Source organism: Piliocolobus tephrosceles, chromosome 11, assembly GCF_002776525.5.
Source record: "Piliocolobus tephrosceles isolate RC106 chromosome 11, ASM277652v3, whole genome shotgun sequence".
NCBI lineage: Eukaryota > Metazoa > Chordata > Mammalia > Primates > Cercopithecidae > Piliocolobus > Piliocolobus tephrosceles.
In genome coordinates, this window is record NC_045444.1 from 3,344,467 (window position 1) to 3,372,098 (window position 27,632).

General features: G+C 47.2%; 1 protein-coding gene across 1 annotated transcript in view; it reads right to left on the reverse strand.

Annotated features, from left to right (window-relative positions):
* TFCP2L1 (transcription factor CP2 like 1) overlaps positions 1-27,632 on the reverse strand; it is a 76,709-nt gene that overhangs the window by 33,034 nt on the left and 16,043 nt on the right. Inside the window, exons 3-6 of the mRNA XM_023185211.1 lie at positions 5,447-5,523; positions 4,849-4,954; positions 4,031-4,137; positions 2,674-2,826 (exon numbers count right to left, since the gene is read on the reverse strand). Of these exons, the coding sequence (XP_023040979.1) occupies positions 2,674-2,826; positions 4,031-4,137; positions 4,849-4,954; positions 5,447-5,523 (443 nt within the window). The remainder of the gene's footprint in view (positions 1-2,673; positions 2,827-4,030; positions 4,138-4,848; positions 4,955-5,446; positions 5,524-27,632) is intronic.

Below are 27,632 nucleotides of genomic sequence, written 5' to 3' on the forward strand. Positions count from 1 at the left end.
GGGTACAGGCAAGGCGGGGTTGTAGCCAGGCCATGGCGGAGCCTGCATGCGGGGCACGCACTAGGCCTTGATGAGGCCTGGAGGGAACTGGTTGCTCAGAGAAGAGCCCTGCCTTTCCCTTCAGAGACCCTGACACCCCACACAGTGTCCCAGGGAGTGGCTTCAACAAGCCAGGCTTCCCAGTAACTGGGGTGACTGGCAGAGGGAGGGGTGACAGGCAACTTGGCTCAGCTCAGCCTGGCTTGTGCACGCCAGCTGCATCTGTTATGTGAGTGGGGGCAGGCAGGTGGGAGGATACCTCAGGCATTCTGAGGAGCCAGGTTTCGGTGACTAGGGGCTCCTGCCACCCCTACTCTCTGCAGGAGATGCCAAGGCCTTCCTTGGGGCACTGAGACCAGGCAGCTTCCAGCCCGACTCCCCAAGCAATGCCTGGCATGGGTTGAGGAGCCTGGCAGACAGAGCCCTCACTCCTAAGCTTGACCCAAGGTATAGAAGGGGTACACAGGGCACCCCATGGGAGTGGAGATGCCACCTCACTTCTCTCCTACTGCCCAGCACAGCGTCCCCTCAGGGCACACACCGTGAGAGCAGCAGAACTAACCTGACATCCCTGGTGAGGGAATGAACCACTACCTGACAGGGGCCAAGGCTGGCAGAGACGCGGTCTGTACATGAGGGGAGGTGGTAGTTAGAGCAACAGTGAACCGCAGGCTAGGCAAAGACCACAGCACACAGCCATGCAGGTGTCCAGGACCGTCAGATCCCGGAGCAGGCAGTGATACCGCAGGGCTGCCACGCCCACTGCTTGGTGGACATGGTCGGCAGAATAATGGTTCCCAAAGATGGCTATTTGCTAATCCCCAGAACCTGTGAATACATCACCTAACATGGCAAACGGGGAACTGAGGCTTCAGATGGAATTAAGATTGCTACGCAACTGATGTAATAGGAAGACCATCGGGACTAACCGCGTGGCGCCATGTAATCACAGCGTCCTCACAAAAGGAAGAGGGAGGCAGACGAGGAGGTTGGGGCTGCCATGTGAGAAGGACTCAGCCTGCTCCTGCTGGCTCTGAGGACAAAGGAAGAACCATGAACCTAGAAATGGCTTTAGAAGCTGGAAACGGCAAGAGCCCCGCCCAGAGCGTTGGGAAAGGAACACAGGCCCGCTGACACCTTTGGCCCAGTGAGGACTGTTCCGGACTTCTGACTGCCAGCACCGGAAGATAATAAACGCACACAGTTTTAAGCCAAAATTTGTGGCCACTTGTGACAGCAGCAGTAGGAAACAAGCAGAGCAGAGGAGCACAGCTCCCCTTGGAGGCCACTGCTCTGCCAGGAAAGACGAACACATATCCCTCCTGCCACTTCTGCCTCCCACTCAGGGCCGACATCACTGACTAACCAAGGCGTCCCAAACCACGGAGCTGGGCCGGGGCCTCAGAACCCTGTGCCCACAACTCTCAGGCAGCCTGGCTGTGTGGTCTCCTGAGTGCAGACTCCATCAGCTTGTCCTCAGCTCCCTCTCCTGCAGCTGTGATGGTGATGGCGTCCCCAGATCACGGCCCAGTGCTCACTGTGGCCCAGGCTCTGTGAGAAATGGCACCATCCCTGTCTCCGGGGTTGCCCCCAGGTTTATGGTTCTACCCATGGGCATTTATTCCCACTTCCATTCCAAGCATGGGTGTTCCACGGGCCCGTGCCTTCGACCTGGGGGAAGATCAGCACATACCCAGCTTTCTAAAGGGTCCTGTCTAAAGCAACTGCCTCTTGGGTCTCCAGACCCAGAAGATGGAACTTTCTCAGCAGGCTCCAAATTCACTTGAATGTGAAACAAGAGGAAGCTGGAATAAGCACCAGGGCTGGTTACTCAAGGCAATTCCGGCACAGAAGGTGGGTCCACTACTTCTCCGCAGACACTGCTAGAGCGGCCCCAACAGACAGGGCCTATAGGGGCTGGGGACTGTGGGGCTGGGGCCTGCTTGGACATGGGTTGCCCTCACGCCCTGAGAATGATGCAAGCTCATGCAACCCTCCACATCTCCCTGAGGCCACACAAGACACTGAGCCGTATCGCTGGCTACTATCTTCAGGAAATAATCAGTCCAGATTGAAGAGATGGAAAATAGTGACAGGCGACTGTAGGGAATGAAGCAAGGAAAGAAAAGGGAGGCGGTCCCCCTGAAAATGTTTCTCTAACAGGAAGTCACTGCAAAGAGAAAAATGGCTTCAGGTCCTAAACAGGAAGATCCGAGGCCAGGCCTCCAGCAGGGAGGGGACTCTTGCTTTGATTTTTAAGGAGAATCCAAACGTGAGCACCTGTGGGCTACTATAATGTGCTTGGGCGAAAATAAAGCTAAAATGTACAAATCCAATCATTCTTATAGAGTAGCACCGAGGACCGACAGCCAGGATGGACATCCACGCCGATGCTTCTGCCAGAAGCTGAGTGGGTGCCACAGGTGAAAACACGCCCCCAGCAGGACAGCAGCAGCCTGTGGTACCTGGACTTGCAGCTTGTGCGCATTAGGAGTCCAGGTAGAAGCCACGTGCTCAAGGGATGCTGCGTTCCTTGCCGGGCCTCTAAGAGGAATCTCCAGGGTCTCTGCGGGTGAATGTGACCACAGGCCAGGCCAGCAGCAGGACAGGGCAGAGCCTGCGAAGCCATCCTACCTTGAACACCTTGATCTGGCAGCTGGCTGAGTGCAGGTGCTCCGTGTACTCCCCATTCTCGTTCTGCTTAAACGTATCAATCTGGACTCGAAAGGGCACTCCCTTCTCGCCCCCGTGCTTCCTGGGGGTGAATTCTGTGCTGATGCAGTGTACCTGGGAGGAGAAACGTTGGGCAGGTGGCAAGGCAGCATCAAGCAGGGCCCTGGATCCCCCAAGCGTCCCCTCTATGTGGAGGCGTCCCTCCCTGCTTGGTCAGTGCAGGCCTGCCTCGACCGTCCTGCTCTCCCCGATACTCTGTCCACTCCATCAGGCCGGTGGCATCCCTGTTCCCCTCCCTGCAAAAGACACACATCCCCACTTTTGTCTCTTTACTGTGGAGGCCCTGCCTGACCGTTAAGTCCCTACCACTCCCCAGGTCACTGACCCCAATGACCTCAACCTAACTCCTCACCCAGATTCCTTTCCCTTGGCAAATCCTAGACAGAGGGCAGGGACCACAGCACAGCCCTAACCCCTCTCTAATGTCCTGGTGTCCAAGCTACTCGGGCCAGGCTGGAAGCATAACCAGAAGGCTGGAACCATTTCTGTATTTCTCGTAGGTTCCTACTACATAAATGGACTTGATATCAATGTATTGCTATAATACTGCAATAATATTATAAGAATGCAATATATAATTGTAATAATAACAATGTAGTAATAATTTTAAAATATATTAAGAATATTGTAATTGCAAAAAAAAAAAAAAAGAAAGAGAGAAAGAAAAGATCGCTAACTTTTATTGAGTGATTCCTAGGGACCAGGCAGTGCTAACAGCTCTATATTCATTATCTGATCTGTAAGATGGGAGGTTAGAAAACTAAGAGGCTCAGAAAGGGAGGAGACTTTGCTCAAGGACACACAGCAAGTGAGAGAGCCGGGATCAAGCCAGAACCACAACCACGACAACACAGTCACATCCTTCACCACCTTGATCTCACGTGGCATGTAACAAAAGGCTGGATCCACACCAGCGCTTGATAACAAAATAATTCATTCAACGATAGAAACTATAATAGAAAACATGTTTACTTTCACATGATTTATGTTGGGAAATACTCATGTATAAAGCTTATATATTCTAGGGGCAAAACCCAGATAGAATTCTAAAACCCTCCCCACTCTGTTCCCTAAATATGGACCAACAAGCTCTGTGACTCTGCGCAACACTCATTCTCTCTCTCCTGCAGTTTCCTTCTCAGTGACAGGGAGCAGAAGCTCATCCAGACCCTTCCAGATGGGTTAGTTTTGAGAAACTGCAAGCAGGCCACCCCGAAGGCTAGGTCTTCCCCTGGAGGGCAAGCTCCCTGTGGCCCACCTGGATGAATGCAGAAGCTCTCTTCGCAGGATCCCACAAAAACTCCACTGCATTCAGCTGGGTCGGGCTGGCCCTGGGGTCCAAGATACCAACAGACAGTGGAATATCTGCATACACACACACACATACAGAAAGTGCAATTGTCAGCCTCTCCCAAATACTTAGGGAAGGACCCCTGTTACAGGTCCCAATTCCTTCACCCCAACGTGAAATGCCGAAAGCTCTGAAAAAGTTTTGCGTAACTTACTGGACGGAAAGCCTGACCTGAACCACAAGCGCTGTGTCGTCTTCACCCCATTATGTATGAACCGTCATTTTATTTTGCTACAGAAATATGACCGTGCTTGGCTGCCTGTTGGAGATGTTCCCTAATGCTCTGGGTACACACACCGTATTGTCATTCTAGCTTCTGAATTTCAAAACCCACCTGGCCACAAGGATTATGGGTAAAGGACTGTGGGCCAGTCCCTGAGGCCCCAGAATGCCATTTCCATTGCCGATCTATCTCTGTGATGCTCACGGTTATCTTCAACACTTATCAAAATCCTTTAAGGCACCATCCTTCCACAAAGCCTTCCCGGAACTCCCTGTGAGCAGGTCTCTCAATTCCACAGACCTTTCTTTTCCACTGAAAACGGGTACTCCTCGAGGGCAGGACCCAGTGTATGGTCAGCTCTGCAAGCTCCCGTGGGGTTTTACACAGAGCAAGTGCAAGCTAAAACGCCTTCTCGGCATAAGTCCCAGTGGCATCCAGGAAGAACCCAACGTGGCGCGGGTGCCTCGAGCCTTGCCTGGCCTCTCCCGGCCAGGAGACTCACCGATGTCCAGGATCCGGTCTCCCGGCCGGCTCCACCGCCAGCCCTCCAGCTGCTGGTGCTCCGTGTACTGCAGCCGGCGGTCATGGAAGACCACGCGGATGATGCTCTGGGGAGGGAAGCCAGCAGAGGAACAAGTGACTGTGGGGGCCAAGAGGAACCCACCTCTTTTCCCTGAGCCACAGCAAACCCTCGCACCTTTGAGGCCCCTCCTCCTGGAGTTTCCTTTCCCAGTTCTCAAGCTTCGCCCACGATCCCCTCCTCAGATCCCAGTAACACTAACAACAGCAACAACAGTGATGACTACCATTTGTCCCAGTATTACTAAATGCTTTGTGTTTATGTCTAATTTATTAACCCTTTCGTGCAGATGAGCAAACTGAAGCTCAGAAAAGTTCAACGCTGCCAGCCCATCTAATCCCCACCTGGGCAACAGGCTCCAGAGAAGCCAAACAGGGGCTGTCTCACCATTGAGGGCTGAGCTGAACCTGGCCTCTCCCTCACCTTCCAGTTACTCGTGCCCAACTCCAGCAAGCCCAGGTGCCCAGACCCTAATCAGGCCCCTCTCCCCGAGGCAGTGAGAACGGCCTGTGGGGCTTACCTTGACATATTTTGTGTTCAGATCTTGAAAGTCGCCCAGCTTCCGATTCTCCAGTAGTCGGATTTCGTAAGACTGACCTGGATGGGGGTTAATGGGACATTTTCCATTTCTGAGTGTGCCTAAATTTGGGGTTCATCCAGCTAGCAGCCTTCTCAATACCCTCAGTGCCCATCCAGGCCTCAAGGCCCTGGGGAGCAAAGCAGAGAAGAAAGCCCACGGCCAGCCCAGCTCACTCTCTGGACTGACATCAGTCTGTCCACCCCGCCTGGTCGGGCCTAGGATACCCCAGGCAATACACCGTGTGACCTACTAGAGACAGCACCTCTACAATGTTCAAAGAAACAGAATCCAGGAAAATACAGTTAGCATTACAATCCCTGAACACTAACTCATATGTCTTTACAAACCTCCCAATACATCAGGATGGAGAACACGGCTACTGAAATTCACATTACAGGGTAAATAACCAACCACAGCCTTTCTGAGAGCAGGTTTGAAGGAACGAAGAAGCCTGTTAAACATTGTCTCTAATGGGAGAATGCAAAGCATGTTCCCCAGTTAAAAGAATTCCATGCATTTGAAAGGGTATGGAAATTATATTCAGGGACATATAACCAGCACAGGCTGGACAAAGAATATAAATGGAAAAAACATCCATCCATAATAACAGAACATTTAAAAACATCTATGAAATCTGAAGGAAACTACACACATTTTATTGAAATACAAAATATACCATGAATAAACAGGACACACCGTGCTCCCAGAAGGGAAGACTGTTTTATATATATATATATATATATATATATATAGTTATATATAGATATAGTTATATATCTATATATATATCTCAAATGATGTCAATTTTCCCAAAATTAAATGTTGAACTACAATTTTACAAGACTCTAGCATATATCGCAACTTAATAAAGGGTGTTTTACAAATAATACAATAAATCATTTAATAATTGGTATTGGTATATCTAATTAGCTTTTTAATTTTTTATTTTTAATAATTATAGACTCTTAAGAAGTTATAAAAATATGGCAAGGCACAGTGGCTTACACCTGTAATCCCAGCACCCAGTTGAGGCAGGTGGGATCACTTGAGGTCAGGAAGTTCGAGACTAGCCTGACCAATGTGGTGAAACCCTGTCTCTACTAAAAATATAAAAATTAGCTGTGGTGGCGTGCGATTGTAGTCCCAGCTATTTAGGAAGCTGAGACAGGAGAATCACTTGAACCCAGGAAGTGGAGGTTGCAGTGAGCCAAGATTGTACTATTGCACTCCAGCCTAGGCAACAGAGCGAGACTTGGTCTCAAAAAAAAAAAAAGGACATTAAAGTCCTGTGTACCTTGTGCCAGCATCCCCCATCGCAGCATCTGATGGAACCATGGTACATTATCAAAACTGCAGATCTCACTTCAATTTCTCTGGGTTTTGCATGTTCCCTCTCTCTTTTTCTGTAGGCTTATATGTGTATAGATCTATGAAATGTTATCACATGTGGAGACTAGCTGTTTCTTTCCGAGTGTAGATCCTCACAGCAAATATCAAAACAAGTTATCATTAGATTAAAAAGTCAATTTCTTCTGGAGGAATAGGGAAGATGTTCATCAAAGAATACAAATTCCCATTAGACAGGAGGAATAAGTTCAAGAGATCCATTGAACAACATGGTGACTGTTGTTAATAACAATTAATTGTATTCTAGAAAATTGCTAACGGTCTATTTCAAGGGTCCCACAACAAAAAAATAATAAATATGAGGTAATGTCTATGCTACTTAGCTAGACTCAACCAATATACAAAGGATAGTAGTTCAAAACATCATGTTGCACATGATAAATACAATTCTCATTAGTCGATGTTTTTAAAAGTCAATTTCTTAAGGTTTTATTTTACCATGAATGACTATTGATCAGATACTCAATAAGAAAGAACTTTCTGAACCTAAAACCAATGGAAAGAAAAGGACATCTGGCTATATAAAATTTAAAATTATTTCTATATATGAACATAAAAAACTTAATGCAACTGCAGACTAGGAAGAACAAACCCAGTGACTACGGGTTTTTATTTATTTTATTTTATTTTTTGAGACAGAGTCTTGCTCTGTCACCCGGGCTAGAGTGCAGTGACACAATCAAGACTCATTGCACCCTCAACCTCCCAGCTCAAGCTATCCTCCCACCTCAGCCTCCCAAGTAGCTAAGACTACAGGCAGACGCCAGCATGCCTAATTTTTTATTTTTGTAAAGACCGAGTCTCACTACGTTGCCAAGGCTGGTCTCGAACTCCTGGGCTCAAGTGATCCCTGGCTTGGCCTCCCAAAGTGCTGAGATTATAGGCACGAGCCAACATGCCCAGAAAAGAGCCATTATATAGCTCAAAAAGCAATTCATTAGTACTAAAATACTCGTGTAGTGGGTTGAATGGTGGTCCCCAAAAAGATGTCACATCCTAATTCCCAGAACCTGGAAATGTGACCTTATATTTGGAATAGTAGTCTTAGCAGACACAATTAAGATTCTGAGATGAGGAAGTCACCCTGTATTATCTGGATAGGCCCTCAGTTCAAGTGTGCTTACGAGAAACATAAGAGACAGAAAAGAGAGGAGGCACTATGTGACCACAGAGGCAGAGACTGCAGTGCCAGGGCCATGGGTCAAGGAAGCCTGGGGCCACCAAAGCTCGAAGGCATGAAGTCTCCCCAAGATCCCCCAGGAGCATAACCCTGCTGAATTTCCGACTGCTTGTCTCCAGAACGGTGAGAGAATCATTTGTTGTTTTAAGTTAATGCATATGTAATTAACACGTTTGTATCAACTTGTTACAGCAGCCACAGAAAGCAAATACACTCCCACCCTCACCAAGGAATAATGAAATGGACAAAGAATATGAAATTAAATCATTCATTGCAAATGTTTGTTCACGCCTATCATCCCAGTGCTTTAGGAGGCTGAGGAAGGCTGGTCTCCAACTCCAACCTGGGCAACAGAGCGAGCTGCCGTCTCTATAAAAATAAAAATAAAAGGTTTGCTGAGCAATAATTTGATGCCAAATGTGGGTGGGAATCCTAGGAACAGGAAGGGCAGCAGAGCCACATGGCGCATGTTCCTGGAGTTCTCACCACAGGGCCATGACACTGGCTGAGCACAGCCATGCCCACTGGGCCATACTCCATCTCAGCTATTCCGAAGGTCTCTGGTCACATGCCAGTGAACACTTCTTGACCACGCCAAGCCCCAGTGCTGCTCATGGTGACGTGCTGGGCGCCTTTCCCATCAGAGGGAAGAGGAGCAAACCCCAAACTCTCGTCCTGCCCCCTTGCCTGTTCAGATGTGACTCCTAAAAAGGTCTTGCTGCCATATTCAACATGGCCGACTTTCTGAAAAAGCCAGATTGCATACATTTCCAGGCTCCTGAACCAAGACCCCAGCACTCCCTTGATATCGACATAAAATGCTCCTCACACACCCTAACTGGTTTTTCCAGTGTCCTCTGCCTTCGCAGATAAAGAACGCAGACAGCGGCCCTAGCATGAGACCCAACGTCCAGGTGGTCATTAAGTGAGTTTACGGGTGCCACAGGGCCCAATTAGCACTGACCTCCAGGCTCTGCAGGGCAACCTCAGCTTATGCCAAACAGCAGGCACCTCCTGTCCTGTAGAGAGCAATTTCCAGGCCTGAACATAAGGGCAGCCACTTGGAGGTAAAGCCATTGAGGGAGGCGTTAGGCCCAGGATCACAGCTTCTCCTGGGCCAGGGATCACGGCTACATGAGCCTTCTCCACTAGCAGCGGGGTCCTGATCCACACATTTCACCACCAAATCCTCCTTTCTAACCATGCAGATGGACATCCAGCCACCCTCTGCATGCCCACCCCCATGCCAACACGGTGGGCCCAAGCTGACCTGCCACCTAACTCACACAGCACAACAGCACCATCCCAAAAGCCATGCAGAAGGTCACACAGCCTGACGAGCAGGTTCAACTGACCTAGGGCACAAGGGCATTTCTCTGCCTGGCCGGCATCACTGCTGGGCGTGGGTAGGAACCAGAACAGTGGGCTATGAGAAGACGCGGGTTGTGTCTGTTCTGCTCACCACCGCACTGTGTGCACACAGTAGGCACTCAGCAAATGCATACATGTGATTTCTCCTTCTTTACAGTGCTACAGTGCTGTTCTCTGTTAGCATTACAGGGTTTGCCAAAGTTAAGACACCCTCCTGCCCTCAAAGGGTTGACAATCCTCTGGAGTACATCAAACAGTCCTGGAAGAGCCGTATTATAATGCTGAAAATTCCGTAAGAGACGAAGGGGGCCCAAAAGTGACCAATAGGCATCCAAGACGAGGCGGGGAGTGTGAGACAGGTTCAAACCAGGGGATGAGAAAACATGTGACATGGGCTTTGAAGAGTGGGCAGGATTTCTGTAATTCAAGGGAAGAATGGTAAAGAAATCCCAAAGCCAGCCAGGTGCAGAGGCTCACGCCTATAATCCCAGCACTTTGGGAGGCCAAGGCAGATGGATCGCTTGAGGTCAGGAGTTCGAGACCAGCATGGTCAACATGGCAAAACCCTGTCTCTACTAAAAACACAAAAATTAGCCGGGCATGGTGGCGCATCTTGTAATCGCAGCTACTCTACTCAGGAGGCTGAGGCAAGAGAGTTGCTTGAATCTGTGAGGCAGAGGTTGAAGTGAGCCAAGATCGTGCCACTGCGCTCCAGCCCGGGCAAGAGAGTGAGACTCTGTCTCCAAAAAAAAAAAAAAAAAGAAGAAGAAATCCCCCAAAGCAAAGCACAGCCAGGCAGAGGGGGAGGAGTGCCTCTAGGGAACAGCTGCAAACGGCTCCATTCACAGAGTGCTTATGTGTGGCAAGGCTTACTCAGGTAGTCACTCACCTGGCTCTCCAGATGAGTGGCAGCAGCAGTTAGGATCACTCGCCCTGCTGGATGGGGGAAGCAGAGGCTCAGAGAGGTTACCTGACTGCGGCAAGCTCACACAGCTCATAAGTGGCAGAGCCCGGGACAGAAATCTCAGTTTCCAGAACCCTCCACACTTGCCACATACCACCTGGTGGGTGTCACGTGCTCGGCACAGGACAGCTGTAGTTGTCCATGATTCTCTCTCAACCTCTCCTTTCTGGAAGGCATCTGCTTCCATTTTGCACACAGATTAAAGTGTGCCGAATGTCATACAGCGTAACTCCCCAAGTTAAGGTTTTTGTTTGTTTGTTTCCTACGTTCTAAACAATGATCCAGGAGGGAAAACAGATCATTGTAGAAGGTGGTGGTAAAGCTTGTTCTAATTTAGGAATTGTAAAATGTGGGAGGAGGGGGAGCTGGTCTTAGAATCAAGGAAATAGGCTAAAAATAACCAAAACTGAATCGTCATGTAGCTGTGTGCCAGTACACTGCGAGCCCCGTATATACATCATTTCACTTAGTCCTCTCAACAATCCTTATATAAGAAAAGTCTATTGTTGTCCTATGTTATAAACGAGGAAATTAAGTTCCAGAGAGGTGAAGTGTCCTGTTAAAGATCAAACCTGGTCAAAGGTGGGACACGTGGCCACCGGGCCACCTCTTCCGCACCTGCTAGACGACTGCACACAGTGTTTTGTTATTGCAAAGGTCCCACCTGGTTCTAATATTCAAGGAGTGTATCTATTACATTTCCCCTGAACTTCTTGATATTCATTTTATTTCAGGACCTTGTTCGATACATCTAAGCCCTTCCGCTTCTCCCCAGGCTCAAATCCCTACCGTCCCATGCCCTCAACTCTCTGAATCAAGATGAAGCTAGAACTCTCATGGATGTATAACCACACTGGGCCATAAAATTTAGATATTCGTTAAAATACCTAGGAATCCAACTTACAAGGGATGTAAAGGACCTCTTCAAGGAGAATTACAAACCACTGCTCAGTGAAATAAAAGAGGACACAAACAAATGGAAGAATATACCATGCTCATGGATAGGAAGAATCAATATCGTGAAAATGGCCATACTGCCCAAGGTTATTTATAGATTCAATGGCATCACCATCAAGCTACCAATGAGTTTCTTCACAGAATTGGAAAAAACTGCTTTAAAGTTCATATGGAACCAAAAAAGAGCCCGCATTGCCAAGACAATCCTAAGTCAAAAGGACAAAGCTGGAGGCGTCACGCTACCTGACTTCAAACTATACTACAAGGCTACAGTAACCAAAACAGCATGGTACTGGTACCAAAACAGAGATATAGACCAATGGAACAGAACAGAGTCCTCAGAAATAATACCACACATCTACAGCCATCTGATCTTTGACAAACCTGAGAGAAACAAGAAATGGGGAAAGGATTCCCTATTTAATAAATGGTGCTGGGAAAATTGGCTAGCCATAAGTAGAAAGCTGAAACTGGATCCTTTCCTTACTCCTTATACGAAGATTAACTCAAGATGGATCAGAGACTTAAATGTTAGACCTAATACCATAAAAACCCTAGAAGAAAACCTAGGTAATACCATTCAGGACATAGGCATGGGCAAGGACTTCATGTCTAAAACACCAAAAGCAACGGCAGCAAAAGCCAAAATCGACAAATGGGATCTAATTAAACTAAAGAGCTTCTGCACAGCAAAAGAAACTACCATCAGAGTGAACAGGCAACCTACAGAATGGGAGAAAATTTTTGCAATCTACGCATCTGACAAAGGGCTAATATCCAGAATCTACAAAGAACTCAAACAAATATACAAGAAAAAAACAAACAACCCCATCAAAAAGTGGGCAAAGGATATGAACAGACATTTCTCAAAAGAAGACATTTATACAGCCAACAGACACATGAAAAAATGCTCATCATCACTCGCCATCAGAGAAATGCAAATCAAAACCACAATGAGATACCATCTCACACCAGTTAGAATGGCAATCATTCAAAAGTCAGGAAACAACAGGTGTTGGAGAGGATGTGGAGAAACAGGAACACTTTTACACTGTTGGTGGGATTGTAAACTAGTTCAACCATTATGGAAAACAGTATGGCAATTCCTCAAGGATCTAGAACTAGATGTACCATATGACCCAGCCATCCCACTACTGGGTATATACCCAAAGAATTATAAATCATGCTGCTATAAAGACACATGCACATGTATGTTTATTGCGGCACTATTCACAATAGCAAAGACTTGGAATCAACCCAAATGTCCATCTATGACAGACTGGATTAAGAAAATGTGGCACATATACACCATGGAATACTATGCAGCCATAAAAAAGGATGAGTTTGCGTCCTTCGTAGGGACATGGATGCAGCTGGAAACCATCATTCTTAGCAAACTATCACAAGAACAGAAAACCAAACACCGCATGTTCTCACTCATAGGTGGGAACTGAACAATGAGATCACTTGGACTTGGGAAGGGGAACATCACACACCGGGGCCTATCATGGGGAGGGGGGAGGGGGGAGGGATTGCATTGGGGAGTTATACCTGATATAAATGATGAATTGATGGGTGCTGACGAGTTGATGGGTGCAGCACACCAACATGGCACAGGTATACATATGTAACAAACCTGCACGCTATGCACATGTACCCTAGAACTTAAAGTATAATAATAATAAAAAAAAAAAAATTAGATATTCGTTTCCTTGCGATACACTAGTCCCCCTGAAACATATGTTGCCATATTCTGAACATACTATAAAGTCATGGCAACTAAAGCTATGTTATTTTGGCACAGGGAGAAACAGAAAAATAGGAAAGGAGGAGCCCAGACGAGCCTTCCTTATTTGGAAACTTGATACATGACACTATAAATGACAATGGGTCCATCTTTCCTCAATAGTGTGGGATAACTGGTTATCCATATGGAAAAATTAATCCTGACCACATAATATATATAACAAATTCTAGGCGGCCGGGGCACAGTGCTTTGCGCCTGTAATCCCAGCACTTTGGGAGGCCAAGGTGGGAGGATCACCTGAGGTCAGGAGTTCGAGACCATCCTGGCCAACATGGTGACACCCCATCTCCATTAAAAATACGAAAATTAGCTGGGCACAGTGGCGGGCACCTGTAGTTCCAACTACTGAAGAGGCTGAGGCAGAAGAATTGCTTGAACCTGGGATGGGGAGGTTGCAGTGAGGCGAGATCACGCCATTGCACTTCAGCCTGGGTAACCAGCGCGAAACTCCATCTCAAAAACAAAAGCAAACAAAAATACAAAAATTTACCCGGGCGTGGTGGCAGACGCCTGTAATCCCAGCTACTCGGGAGGCTGAGGCAGGAGAATGGCTTGAACCTGGGAGGCGGAACATAGGTTGTTGGAGGGTTAAAGGTGCACTCAGCAGAGACTTTGGCACACAGGAGGTCTCGCAATGGCCCCAGGAAACCTCTGGGTCCAGTAAGAGCTTCAGCGGGAGGTAGAACGATACTGGGCATGCAGTGCCTAGAAAGGTTTCAAGGCGACTCCCTCCCAAGTCCTGGCCCAACCCTACACTGTCAAGCTATTAAAGGCCTTTTAAAAGCTAGCAGGGAAGGAGCCCCAGGTTACTTTGTGATGAAAACTGGCGAGCAGGTAGCTGCCAGCCCAGCCCAGCCCAGAGGAGCCAAGGTGACCTTGAGAGTGGCAGGGGCTGGGGAGGGGCAGTGACAGGCTCCACCCACCACCCACCCCCACTGCAGGCTGAGCTGAGGCCCCCTCTTGCCTGCCCTCCAGCTATAGCCTGAGGGTGTCCAGGCAGTACTATCCCTCCCAGGCGAGGGGTGGGGCTCCTCAGCTGGATTTAGGCTGCCACACCCTGCCACACCCCACCACCCTACAAGAAGGATGGCCTGGGTCCTGCCCAAGGGCCCTGAGCCACACAAATGGGTGTGGAAACTTCTCTACCCCATCTTACATGTGCTCAGACTCCGCCCCCTTGCCCCTCCTGCCCTCTACCCACCTGAAGAGCAGCAGGGGGCGGGGGGAAGGCTAGATAAAATACACAAGTACTCAGTTAACCTTTGTGCTCTCCCTCTTCTCACCTGCAACCCACAAGTCCAACACCTTCCAGCCCAAGCATCAGCAAACCTTCCCCGTGAAGGGCTGCACAGCAACCATCTTCAGCTCAGTGGGACATAAAACCGCCCACACTACTCAACTCGGCCGCTGCAGCCAGGACGCAGTCACACACCACACAGGAATGAATGGGCAGGGCTGCAATCCATTCAAGCCCTGTGTTTTTAGACACTAAAGTTGGAATTTTCATGTAATTTTTCTTCTTCCTGTTGACTTCCTTCCTTCCTCCCAACTTCTTTTGGCACTTTGCAACTTTGCCCACCCCTCTTCCTTGAATAAGAGCTAAGCCACAGCCCCTCAATGGACAACAGAAAGCTCTGACAACAGGCCCGCCACCGGTTCACCCGAACCAGGTCACCCCTACGCCCAGTGCCAAGGACAATACTGGTACGTGGTCAGTTTGTAATTAACAGTGGTAGAATTTGGTGCTAAATTCCTTACAGCAAATAACAGAGCTGGAACTTGTTAGGCAAACCATGAAGAACACGAAAAGATGCTCCACCTCACTCATATAAAGAAATGCCAGATGAAAACAACGCAGCCCGTGCCTGATCATCTGTCAGACGGCAAAAAACTAACAGATTGCTGGCAGCCCACAAGGACAGCGATGTGGGGAAACGGGCCCTCGCCTCACACATGCTGGAGCTGGGAGGTAACAAGCCACAGCCTACGGGGCACTTTGGCCAACACCCATCAATATTAATAAGCGCCCAGCCATCCCGTCACCAGGACTCCAGTCTACAGAACTGCCAGCTTATGTGCTAAGAAAACCTGAATAAGGCTGGATGTTCAAAGCAGCAGTACTGCTACAGCCCCAAACTGGAAATCAACAAAATGGTCAGCAATCACGTTACTACTAAACCATGGAGCCATCACAGAGGAAGAGGCGCACAGCCTCACCCAGTGGTCTGTTAGCATGTCCACCTCCTGCAAGGACCACTGAGGATGCGGCATCACCTACTTCTTGTCCCTGCCCAAAGTGCACCACCTGAATTTCATCATGAGGAAACACAAGCAAACCCAAACAGAGAGACCGCCTACAATCTCCTGGCCTGTCCCTTCAGAAGCATCAATATCATGAAAGACGAGGGGAGACTGAGGATCCGTCCAGATTCAAGCAGGGTCAGGAGTGGCACAACTAAACACAACGTCCAGTCCTGAACTGGGTCTGGATCAAGGCAAAAAGCTGCTATGGGATATCAGAACAATTGGCCCTATTTTAATAGGGATAGATGATAGGTGAGGGTATTATATTGATGTCAAATTTCCCAAATTTGATAATGTGCTTGTGGTTATATAAAAGGATGTCCTTGTTCTTAGGAAATACATGCTAAAGTATGAATAAAAGATCATGTTGCCTGGTCAGGCGTGGTGGATCACTTGAGGTCAGGAGTTCAAGACCAGCCTGACCAATATGGTGAAACCCTGTCTCTAGTAAAAATACAAAATTAGCCGGACGCGGTGGCTAATTCCAGCTATTTGGGAGGCTTGGGAGGCTGGGAGTAGGTAGGTAATCCCAGCTACTTGGGAGGCTGAGGCAGGACAATCATGTGAATCCAGGAGGCAGAGGTTGCAGTGAGCTGAGATTGCATCACTGCACTCCAGCCTGGGCAGTAAGAGTGAAACTCTGTCTAAAAAACAAACAAACAAACAATGTTGTCTGCAACTAACTCTCAAAACATTCAGGGAGGAAAAAATAAATATAATAGAGATATCTAAATCAATAGCTATCCCTATTTATACATCCTTCTATGGAGCTATAGATATATGTACATCTATAGATAGATACACATAAATGCACATAGGTGCATCTATAGGGATAAAGCAAGTATGACAAAACATTAAAAACTGGTGAATCTAGTGGAGGATACACATACTAACTGTAATACCTTTTTAATTCTTCCATAGTTTGAAATTGAAAATTACTTTGAATTAGAAGTTAAAAAATAATTTTAAAATTAGGATTACAAAAAGGCTTAGGCAGTCCTAGATCTGTTATAGATGTAAAAAGTCATCCACCATACACACACGAAAAAGCAAGTTTCTGAGCATGTATACAGTGTGACTGCACTTTTGTTTTGAAGTAAGTTATACTCAAACCCATATATTTGTAAGTCTAATATATACATCTAACAATGGGTAGAGAAGGACTTCTCCCTGTTAAATTAGATATATCTTCAGTATTGGCTTAAAAAAAAAAAAAAAACAACTAGGGACATATTGCATCTGCATTTGAAAAATATGAAACAAAGAAAAGAGAGGAACATACGCCACAATGTTCCAAGTACATAACGGATGTTCACAACACAGCATTGGGTATTTATTTTCCCAATGTCAGGTTGGTACCCAAAGGCAATCAGACAGGTGGTATTTGGGGAAGGGAGTCCAGTTCATAGAGCACGAAACACAGAGTCTGTGTAAGACAGGGAGTCCCATCAACCCAGGGTCTCACTGAGAGATCACCCTGAAGAACCCACAGTACACTATGACTGCGCCCATTTCAGAGATGAAGAAACCAAGGCCCAGAGAGGTGCTGACGGGCCCAAGATCACAGTGCAAGTTAATGGCAAAGACTCAGTAGCCTACAGCCTGGCCCAGGACAAGAGGGGAAAGGGAGCTGGGGTCAGGTCAGATACACCACCTGGGTTGAGTCAGACCCTCCCATACTCCAGGACCACAGCTGAGTTCTTAAACCTCTCAGCATTTCACTCTTAACATCTGCAAAATGTTTTCTGCAGAAGTCTTGTGAGGATTAAATGAGATAATGTACTTCCCTCCCACATGTATTAATAGTAAGTACTCAGCAAGGGCCAGCCAAATAACAGGTACTGTATGCGCCCTCCTACAGAGCCCCACCTAAGCACAGGCCACTGTACTCTGTGCTGCACACAGAAACTGTCCTCCAGCCCTCACACAGCTCCACACACCAAGTGACCTAACTGCCAAGGTCACAGAGCCAGCTGGGACACGCCCCCAGGCAGGGATAACTCTACCAGGCCATCCACTGTCTTGCAGGGTCTGCTGCTGCAACCATAGCACTGCCCAAAGCAGGCTGCCCCTCTCCCAGCGGGCCTCCCCTGGGTGGTGCCCACCAGGTGCTCCTGCAGAGCAGCATGGAAAGCTAGAGTGGCTGTGTCCCAGTGAGCAGAACCCAGCGCAGGGCCTCCTGCCTGGATCACGGTGTTCCCAAAAACAGGAGGCAATTGCCTGAGCTAGCCAAGATTTACAGGTTGTTTACTTTCCAACAGTTACTGGTTTGGGTAATTAATGCCACATAAAACATAATGGAGGCCATCATTACCACTGAGAAAGGAGGGCTGGATGCCAACAGTCCCGTAATAATGGCAGATGCAGAAAGCGCAATCCTGAACTCATCGTGCCCAGCACGCATGGCCTACCTTGTCACTTGCACATGTGCAATATTATGCAAGTGTCTATTGACACAGAGCGCTCACACATAAGACAGCATGCTTCAGGGAAAGGGCTTTGCCAGGAACAGACCCTAATCCTGAGCCTGATGGGCTATCACCTGCACGACCTTGGGCAAGGCATTTGGCCTTCTTTGGCAGCTGCTTATGAATGCCACAGGCTAGGCATCACGTCTGGCGCAAGATGAATCCAAGTAGACACTTGCAAGATAGTTACTGGAGGCTCCCTAGAGAAAGGACTGTTTACAGAGCTGGGGCAGGCAGATTACAAGATGAGACTTAAGCATCTGTAGTGCCAAGAAGTGAGGAAATGCTCAAAGAAGAACGAAGCCATGTCAGAGCAACACAAGCACCAACCCAAAGGAGCTCTCGATGGCCACAGCTGAACAATGTAAACAGCAAATAAACAGCAAAGTGATTTCATTTGTACCCAAAGAATAAAATAACTATCCACGAGTCTATACTGATAGAGTAAGTGAATACATAAGTTAACGGTAGAGAAGGAAAAATTCTTTTACAGTAGCATTCCAATTACAAATATAGAAAAGAGAAGAAAATCAACAGAAAATCACCATTAGGCAAACATCACAATAATAAGTGGTGTGGACACAATCCAACAGTGGATGCTAAAATAAGTGGGCAAAAGATTGAGGGAAAAAGCAAGCTGGAAACAGTCTCCAAGTCACATCCTCCACCCCAAGATATTTATCAATTACAAAGGAGGAAAGGTAACTTTCCAGTGGAGAAACCTGGCCGACTCTACCCTAACTAAATCAGCAAGCGAAGAGCACCAGCAAAAGACACATCAGCACCATGATCCCCAGAGCACTGCTGGGGACACGGTGTCACTTCAGTAGCTGTCTTGCCAAAAATGTATAACCCTAGTCTCATCATTTAAAAAACATCAGGCAGACTCAGATTGAGAAGCATTCTGCAAAATCAAGCTCCTGGCCAGGCATGGTGGCTCATGCCTATAATCCCCACACTTTGGAAGGCCAAGGCAGGAGGATTGTTTGAGCTCTGGAATTGAGAGCAGCCTAAGCAACACAGAGAGACCTCGTCTCTTATTTATTAAAGATGATCACAATAAATTAAAATAATAATAGGCCGGCCATGGTGGGTGGCTCTTGCCTGTAATCCCAGCACTTTGGGAGGCCGCGGCAGGCGGATCACGAGGTCAGGAGTTTGAGACCAGCTTGGCCAACATGCTGAAAATCCCGTCTCTACTAAAAATACAAAAATTAGCCGGGCATGGTGGCGGGCAGCTGCAATCCCAGCTACTTGGGAGGCTGAGGCAAGAGAATTGCTTGAACCCGGGCGGTGGAGGTTGCAGCGAACCGAGATCGTACCACTGCACTCCAGCCTGGGCAACAGAGTGAGACGCCGTCTCAAAAAAATACAATAAAATAAAAAAGAAAGAAAATAAAACAATAATAAAGCTCTTTAAGTCTGAGGGTCCCGGAAGACAAAGAAAGACAAAAGGACTGTCACAGATGGATGAAGACTCAGGAGACATGACAACTCCCTGCAGCATGGATCCCGGAACAACAGACAGTAGTGGGAGAAATGGTAAAATGCACACACAGACTGTAGTAGACGACAGGATCATACCAGTGTCGGTTCCTGGTTTCAGTCGTTGTACTATTGTTATGTAATAGGTTACATTATGGGAAGCTGAGGACAGGGTACCCAGAACTCTCACTACTATTTTTGACACCTTTACGTCTAAATGTATTTCCCCTCCACAAAATCTACTGGGTCGCTATATGAACACTGACATACTCATAAGTACTTGGACACTTAACAACCATTTTTTAAATTGTTTGATTTGCTCTCATACTGGGAATAGTGTCTCTTTTTTCTATTTTGTGTTTGTTTGTTTGTTTTAAGACAGAGTTTCGCTCTTGTCGCCCAGGCTGGAGTGCAATGGCACGATCTCGGCTCACCACAACCTCCACCTTCCGGGTTCAAGCAATTTCACTTCGGCCTCCCAAGTAGCTGGGATTACAGGCATGAGCCACCACCACGCCCAGCTAATTTTGTATTTTTAGTAGAGATGGGGTTTCTCCATGTTGGTCAGGCTGGTCTCAAACTTCCGACCTCAGGTGATCTGCCCTCCTTGGCCTCCCAAAGTGCTGGGATTACAGGCGTGAGCCACCACGCCTGGCCCTTTTCTATTTTATTTTATACTTTGTTATTGCTGGTACATAGGAATTCACCAGTTTCGCTAGTTGAATTTGTATCCATAGTACATGAACAATATGAAACCGTAGATAACTGACCGATTTTGATTTACAAAACGGCAAGTGCATATGGTTTAACCTAATATCATGGTTCTTGCAGACCCACAAGCAAAAAGCCAAAAGAAAAATGAGCCATGGATATCAACTGTCAGTTTTTGGCAAAAGACATACGAAGGGCATACAAACACAGGAAGATGCTTAGTTTCACTTGCAACAGTTACTAGAAATCAAACGAACGCAAATCAAAATAAGATGCTGCTATGCTCCACATATATTAGAAAGGATTCAAAATGTTGACAATGCCAAGTGTGGAGACAGGTGTCCTCCTGTACCAGAGGTAGGGATATAAACAGGTACTGTCTCTTTGGAGGGTGACTGGACAAGGCCTACAGAAATCCTAAACACATAGATCACTGCCGTGTGTGTGTGTGTTTAAGACAAGGCCGGATAAGCATCTTTGCTTGTTTATGCCTGAAAATATACTGGGGCCAGGGGTAACATCAGCTGCCTCTGAGGAGGGCACTGGGTGCCTGGGGCAGAGATGGGAGACTTACCACAATCCCTTTTACCACTTAAATTTTGAACCAAGTAAATGCATCAACTTGCCAAAAAATAAATGTTGAAAACCTGAAGAAAAAAGAAAAAAAAACCTGCCCTGTAAGTTAGTAGGATAAAGGACAGTAAAGAGTAGAAAAACCAAATCTCTAAAGATAAGGGCAGAATCATGACTCACTCAGGCACCTCCCCTCCAAGCCCTGCCACCTACATACGCTTGGGGCTCAGTAGGGGGGACCCGGGTGCCGGGCTGAGGGTCGCCGCATGACCACATCAGTTGACCCCAGGTCTGGAAGGCAGGGCCCAGCCCACCTGGCCACTGGCTTTGCACTTGTTCTTACCCAACCCCCACCACCTGCCTGCCCCAGGCAGCCCCATTTCGTGTCCCAGCCTCTGGTGAGAAGGTCTTTCCGGAGCAGTCTCTCCTAGGGCAACAGAGCCTGCTTCTCTCTCATATCCGGGCTATCTAAGGACCCTTCTGGAACTGCTCCTCTACTCCCAACCTCTGGCTGCAGAGTGGAGATGGGGAAAGTGGGGACAGCCAGGGTCAGTTACACCAGGCCCACCTCTTGGTCTAGGTGAGCAGGTGACCAAGCCAGACCCGCAGTCCCCTCCTGGGAGTGTAGAATCAGGAGGGGAATGAGAGCACCTGTCTCTCTAGGGAGCTGAGGCCGTGTGCTCTCAGGAAGCTTTGGTGGCCTTGCTGTCTGCTGTCTGGCCAGAGGGGCAGGGATGCTGGTGGGCAGAGCCTGCAGAAGGCAGCTGCCCAGAGAGGAGCAGACTGAAGAGTCAAAGAATCCTCCCAGCATTTGAGCCCCTGGTTCCCGTGTGCTACAGGGGCCCAGTTTTGGGGCACCCTGCTTTATGAGGCTGGCAGATGGCCGCCAGCCTGTTACCCATACCCTCTCCATCATGAAGACACACACTAAACAATAAACAACAACAAATAGCAAGTGCCGGCTGGGGAGAAGCTGGCTCCCTCCTGTATTGCTGGTAACGATGTAAAATAGTAGAGCTGCTTTGGAAAACGGTCTGGCAGTTCCAGAGTCACCATTTGACCCAGCAATTCCTCTCCTACAAACATAACCAAGACAAGTGCAAACATAGGTCCACACAAAAATTTTTACACAAAGGCTCACAACAGCATTATTCACAATAGCCACAAAGTAGAAACAGTCCAAATGTCCACCAACTTTTAGTTTAAATAAAACGTGAGACCATCCTGGCTAACACGGTGAAACCCCATCTCTACTATAAATACAAAAAAATAGCCAGGCGCAGTGGCAGCGCCTGTAGTCCCAGCTACTCCGGAGGCTGAGGCAGGAGAATGACGTAAACCCGGGAGGCGGAGCTTGCAGTGAGCTGAGATCCGGCCACTGCACTCCAGCTTGGGCCACAGAGCGAGACTCCGTCTCAAAACAAACAAACAAAAAAAAAAAAGTGGTACCTCCCACAGTGGAATATTATTTAGCAGTAAAAAAGGAATGAAATACTGATACATGTTCAACATGAAGACCCTTAAAAACATGATGGTGACAGAAAAATGCCAGCCACAAAAGACCATTTGTGTGATACCATTTATACGAAAAGTCTAGAATAGGCAAGTGTGTAGAGATAAAGTAGATTACTGGTTGCCTGAGGGCCAGGGCCAGGGAAAGGAGAATGGGGAATAACTGCTAGGGGTGCAGGATTTCTCTAAGAAGGGACAAAAATGTTCTAAAATCAGCTGTGATGGCTTAGTACATTAAGCTGAATATTAAAAAACATTGAATTTTATACAGTAAATGGGTGAATTGTAGGGTATGTGAATTGTATCACAATGAAGCTTTTTTTTTTTTTTTTTGAAACAGGGTCTCACTCTGTCACCCAGGCTGGAGGGCAGTGGCATTATCATGGCTCACTGCAACCTCAACCTCCCAGGCTTACATGATCCTGCCACCTCAGCCTCCCAAGTAGCTGGGACTAGAGGCACATACCACCACAACTGGCTAATTTTTGTATTTTTTGTAGACATGGGGTCTCACTATGTTGCCCAGGCTGGTCTTGAACTACTGGACTCCAGCAATCCGCCTGCCTCAGCCTCCCAAAGTGCTGGAATTACAAGTATGAGCCATCACACCCAGCCTTTTTTTTTTTTTAAAGAGATGCTATCTAGCTCTATTGCCCAAGCTGGGATACAGTGGCTATTCGTGGCTCACTGCAGCCTCAAACTCCTGGGCTCAAGTGATCCTCCTGCCTCAGCCTCCCAAGTTGCTGGGACTACAAGTAAAGCTGTTTTTAAAAAACATGGTGTCTTACACCTGTAATCCTAGCACTTTGGGAGGCTGAGGCAGGAGGATCCCTTGAGCCCAGGAGTTCAAAACCAGCCTCGGCCACATAAGGAGACTCTGTCTTTTTTTTTTTTTTTTTGAAATATATATTTCTTTTAAATAAAAATAAAAATGTTTTAAACCAGGCACCACAGTTCTCACCTGTAATCCCAGCTGCTAGGGAAGCTGAGGTAGGAGCCCAGGAGCTCAAGACCAGCAGGCATAGCAAGACCCTGTCTCTACAAAAATTTCTTAAAATTAGCTGGGTATGGTGGCACGCTCCTATAGTCCCAGCTACTCAGGAAGCTGAGGCAGGAGGATCGCTTGAGCCTAGAAATTTGAGGCTACAGTGAGCCATGATTGTACCACCGTACTCCAGTCTGGGAGACAGAGCAAGACAACATCTCTTAAAAGAAAAAAAAAAAAGTTTTTTTTAAAAAAAGAGACTGACTGAAGTACCACTCTATGTTCTTGGACAAGTCACATAGCATCTCTGAGCCTCACTTTACCCACCTATAAAATGGGAGGGTCGGGGGTAGAAAGTTCAGATCAGTGCTTCTCAAACTGTAATATGTTCACAACCGCGGGGCAACCTGCAGATTCTGATTCAGTTGTCCTGCAGCAGGCCCAAGATTCTGCATTTCTAACAAACTTGCAGACGATGCTGGTCCATGAACATTGGAAGTAGGCTCCCTCCAGCCCTTATACTTCAGGAATCTACTCTCGCCCATGCTCTGAATTCCTAGAGCTTGTGTGGTTTCTCTGTACCACTCAGGACTCACAGGGTCCTCTAAGCACCCAGATGGAAGGTTCCAGGCAGAGTCACTGGCTGGAGAATGGCAGAGGAAGGTCAAGAATCTCCCAAATCCACCCAAGCATAGTGCACCTGGCTGGGCACAGGAGAGATCCCCAACCTGCAAAGCACAGAGCCAGGGCATTTTCTTTGCATGGCTGTCTTCTTTGCCCATGGAAAGAAAGAGGTGAAGAAGAGCAGCAAGTCACCTGTTATACCCTCAATGCAGTGGCTAACAACCCCTAATACACCTATTGATCACTGTGGTGCTTAGTGAACAGACCCCTCCCCCTCCCAGTTCCACTGCAGGCTGTATGACCCATGAACATTCCATCTTGACTCTGGGCTTCCTTCCTTCTCTTGTGAAATGATGGGGTTGGAACAATCATGGTAGTTACTTGTGTAGAGTGGCTCCTTTATTTTATTTATACATTTTTTGAGACAGGGTCTCGCTCTGTCACCCAGGCTGGAGTGCAGTGGCTCGATCTCGGCTCACCACAACCTCCACCTCCCAGGTTTGAGTGATTCTCCTGCCTCAGCTTCCCAAGTAGCTGGGATTACAGGCATGAGCCACCATGCCTGGCTAAGTTTTGTATTTTTAGTAGAGTCAGGGTTTCGCCATGTTGGCCAGGCTGGTCTCGAACTCCTGACCTTAAGAGATCCGCCCACCTCGGCCTCCTGAAGTGCTAGGATTACAGGCGTGGGCCACCGTGCCTGACCAAGAGTGGTTCCTTCAAAACAAAACACAAAACATGTTCCTCATTCAGAGCAGAGACTCTACACATTCTTCCAAGCAGTAATCTTTTTTTTTTTTTTGAGACAGGGTCTCGCTCTGTGGCCCAGGTTGAAGTGCAGCAATGTAGTCTCGGCTCATTGTAGCCTTGACCTCTCGGGTTGAAGCAATTTTCCCACCTCGGTCTCCCGAGTAGTTAGGACCACAGATGCGTGCCACCACACCTGGCTAATTTTTATATTTTTTGTAGAGATGGGGTCTCCTTAAGTTGCCCAGGCTGGTCCCGAACTCCTGGGATCAAGTGATCTGCCCACCTCGGCCTCTCGAAGTGGTGGAATTTAATCTTTTTTTAAATAGTTTTTTTTTTTTTTTCCAAGTAGTAATTCTAACCACAGCGCAGTGGCCTCTGAAGCCTGACTCAGGAGCCCATTTTACTAACAGCAAAGTGGGTCTTCCCACCCCCGATCTTCCTTCCCTCTCTCCTCCTCTAAATATCCACAGAAAATTGCCAGAGTTAGTGGCAGAGGAAAGGAACACTTACTGAGAGCCTTTGATGTACCTGGCCCATTAATGTGGGTTTTCCATAATGTGCCATGTAAATCATAACCCTATTTTTGCAGTGACCAGAGCAAGGTGAGAGTGTAAAGTTTATTAAGCCAGGGTCCTCTCCTCCAGCCCCACTGACGGTCTGTCCTGACTGGCAGGTGTCTGCCTGGTTCAGGGGCAGCCACCAGCAGGGTTCCAGGCAGGCAGCTGCAGTCACTTGGGACTAGAAAGGTTTTGATGCTTCAGTGAGTGACTGTGTGTCTGTTTTTCCAGATGGGTCATCAAGTCATGAAATGAAATTTTAGGGACTTGCTTTAATCTGTTCTCAACTGAAGTCTACCACATCCCCAGTAAAGGGGTGACCTGCCCTGGTGAACCTGTACTAACTGCTGCTGAGTGACTCGCCAGGGCCTCCAATGCTTCTGTCTGTGCTTTATGACACGCTTCAACTTGGACAGAAAATGTTTTGGCTGACTTTTTTTCCTTCAAAGTATTTCCAAAATATATATGATTTTAATATAATTCTTTTTTTCATTTTTTTATTTTTTTTTTGAGATGGAGTCTTGCTCTGTTGCCCAAGTTGGAGTGCAGTGGCATAAGCTTGGCTCACTGCCATCTCCGCCTCCCGTGTTCAAGCGATTCTCCTGCCTCAGCCTCCCAAGTAGAGTTAGCTGGGACTACAGGTGCGTGCCATCACGCCCAGTTAATTTTTGTATTTTTAGTAGAGATGGGGTTTCACCATGTTGGCCAGGCTGGTCTCGAACTCCTGGGATCAATCAATCCATCTGCCTCTGCCTCCCAAAGCCCTGGGATTACAGGCATGAGGCACTGCACGCGACCATATTATTTATTATTTTACAGATAGGGTCTTGCAATGTTGCCCAGGCTGCTCTTGAACTCTGGGCTGAAGGGATCCTCCTATCTCAGCCTCCCAAGTAGCTAGTACTAGAGGCACGAACCACCACACCCAGCAATGTGCTTATTAAGAACATATTATTCTGGAATTGGACTGTCTGGAATTCAATCATGTAAGTAGGACGTTTTAATTAATTGGTCCATTACTATTTAAAACATAATTAAAGTTTGACATGACCATGTAGACACCTATGAAACATTAAAAATCTTTTTTTTCTTTTTTTTTGAGACAGAGTCTCGCTCTGTCACCCAGGGCTGGAGTGCAGTGGTGCCATCTCAGCTCACTGCAAGCTCCGCCTCCCAGGTACAAGCAATTCTCCTGCCTCAGCCTCCCGAGTAGCTGGGACTACAGGCATGTGCCACCACATCTGGCTAATTTTTTGTATTTTTAGTAGAGATGGGGTTTCACCATGTTAGCCAGGATGGTCTCGAACTCCTGACCTCAAGTGATGCACCTGCCTTGGCCTCCCAAAGTGCTGGGATTACAGACATGAGCCACCACGCCCGGCCCTAAAAATCACATCTATGTGCTATAAGCTGTGATAAGCAATCTATACAAGTAACCTCATAAGGATTTCAATATATTCTGATTGGTTTTTAAAACAACAAAGAATTCCAAGCATGGTGGCACACATCTGTAATCCCAGTACTGTGGAAGGCCAAAGCAGGAGTTCAAGACCAACCTGGGCAACACAGGGAGACCTTGTCTCTATAAAATATACAAGTGAGCCAGGCTAAAGATTGCTGGAGCTCAGGAGTTCAAGGCTGCACTGCACTCCAGCCTGGGTGACACAGCAAGAGCCTGTCTCTCTAAAACAAATAAACAAAAAAAAAAATAACAAAACACACCCCCTGTTAATTTATTGGTCTTTTTATTAGTTTAGCCTGAGATTCACAGATTATGGAGAGATGACATTTTGGAAAGCGTTTGTTCTTTGTTATTTTCTTCTTTTAAACCTTTGCATGTGGTTTACCATATTCTTTGCCAATTAAACATTTTTATATGTACTTCTTTTTTTTTTTTTAAGTTTTGGCCTATAGTATCTTTCCCATTTATTTATTTATTTATTTATTTATTCAGTAACAAGGTCTCACTGTTACCCAGGCTGGAGTGCAGTGGTATGACCTCGGCTCACTACAGCCTTGACTTCCTGGGCTCAAGCGATCCTCCTGCCTCAGCCTCCAGAGTGGCTGGGACTACAGGCGTGCGCCACCAGGCCCGGCTAACATTTCTAAATTTTATATGGCCAAAATAAAGTATCCTTATGTGGCAAGAAAAACAACAAAAATATTATATAATTCTGCAGGCTATACTGAGGTCAGTGTTATACCTATTTAACAGAAAACAGAGTTGACAGGTTCAGCAGCTTGGGAAAGAAGAGAAGAACCAGAATTGGGAGCTGGGTATATCCAACTCCAACATTACCACTTTCAATGTGCCACTCAGTTTCTCCAAAAGGCTCATTAATAGTGTCATTCAGGCTGGCGTTTGAGGGAATGAGGGAAAGGTGTTTAATTTAATAACACATACTAGACACCTTTCACGGCCATACAAAAGGGCCTTCATTCTTGTTATGGCTGCATATTATTCCACTATATCA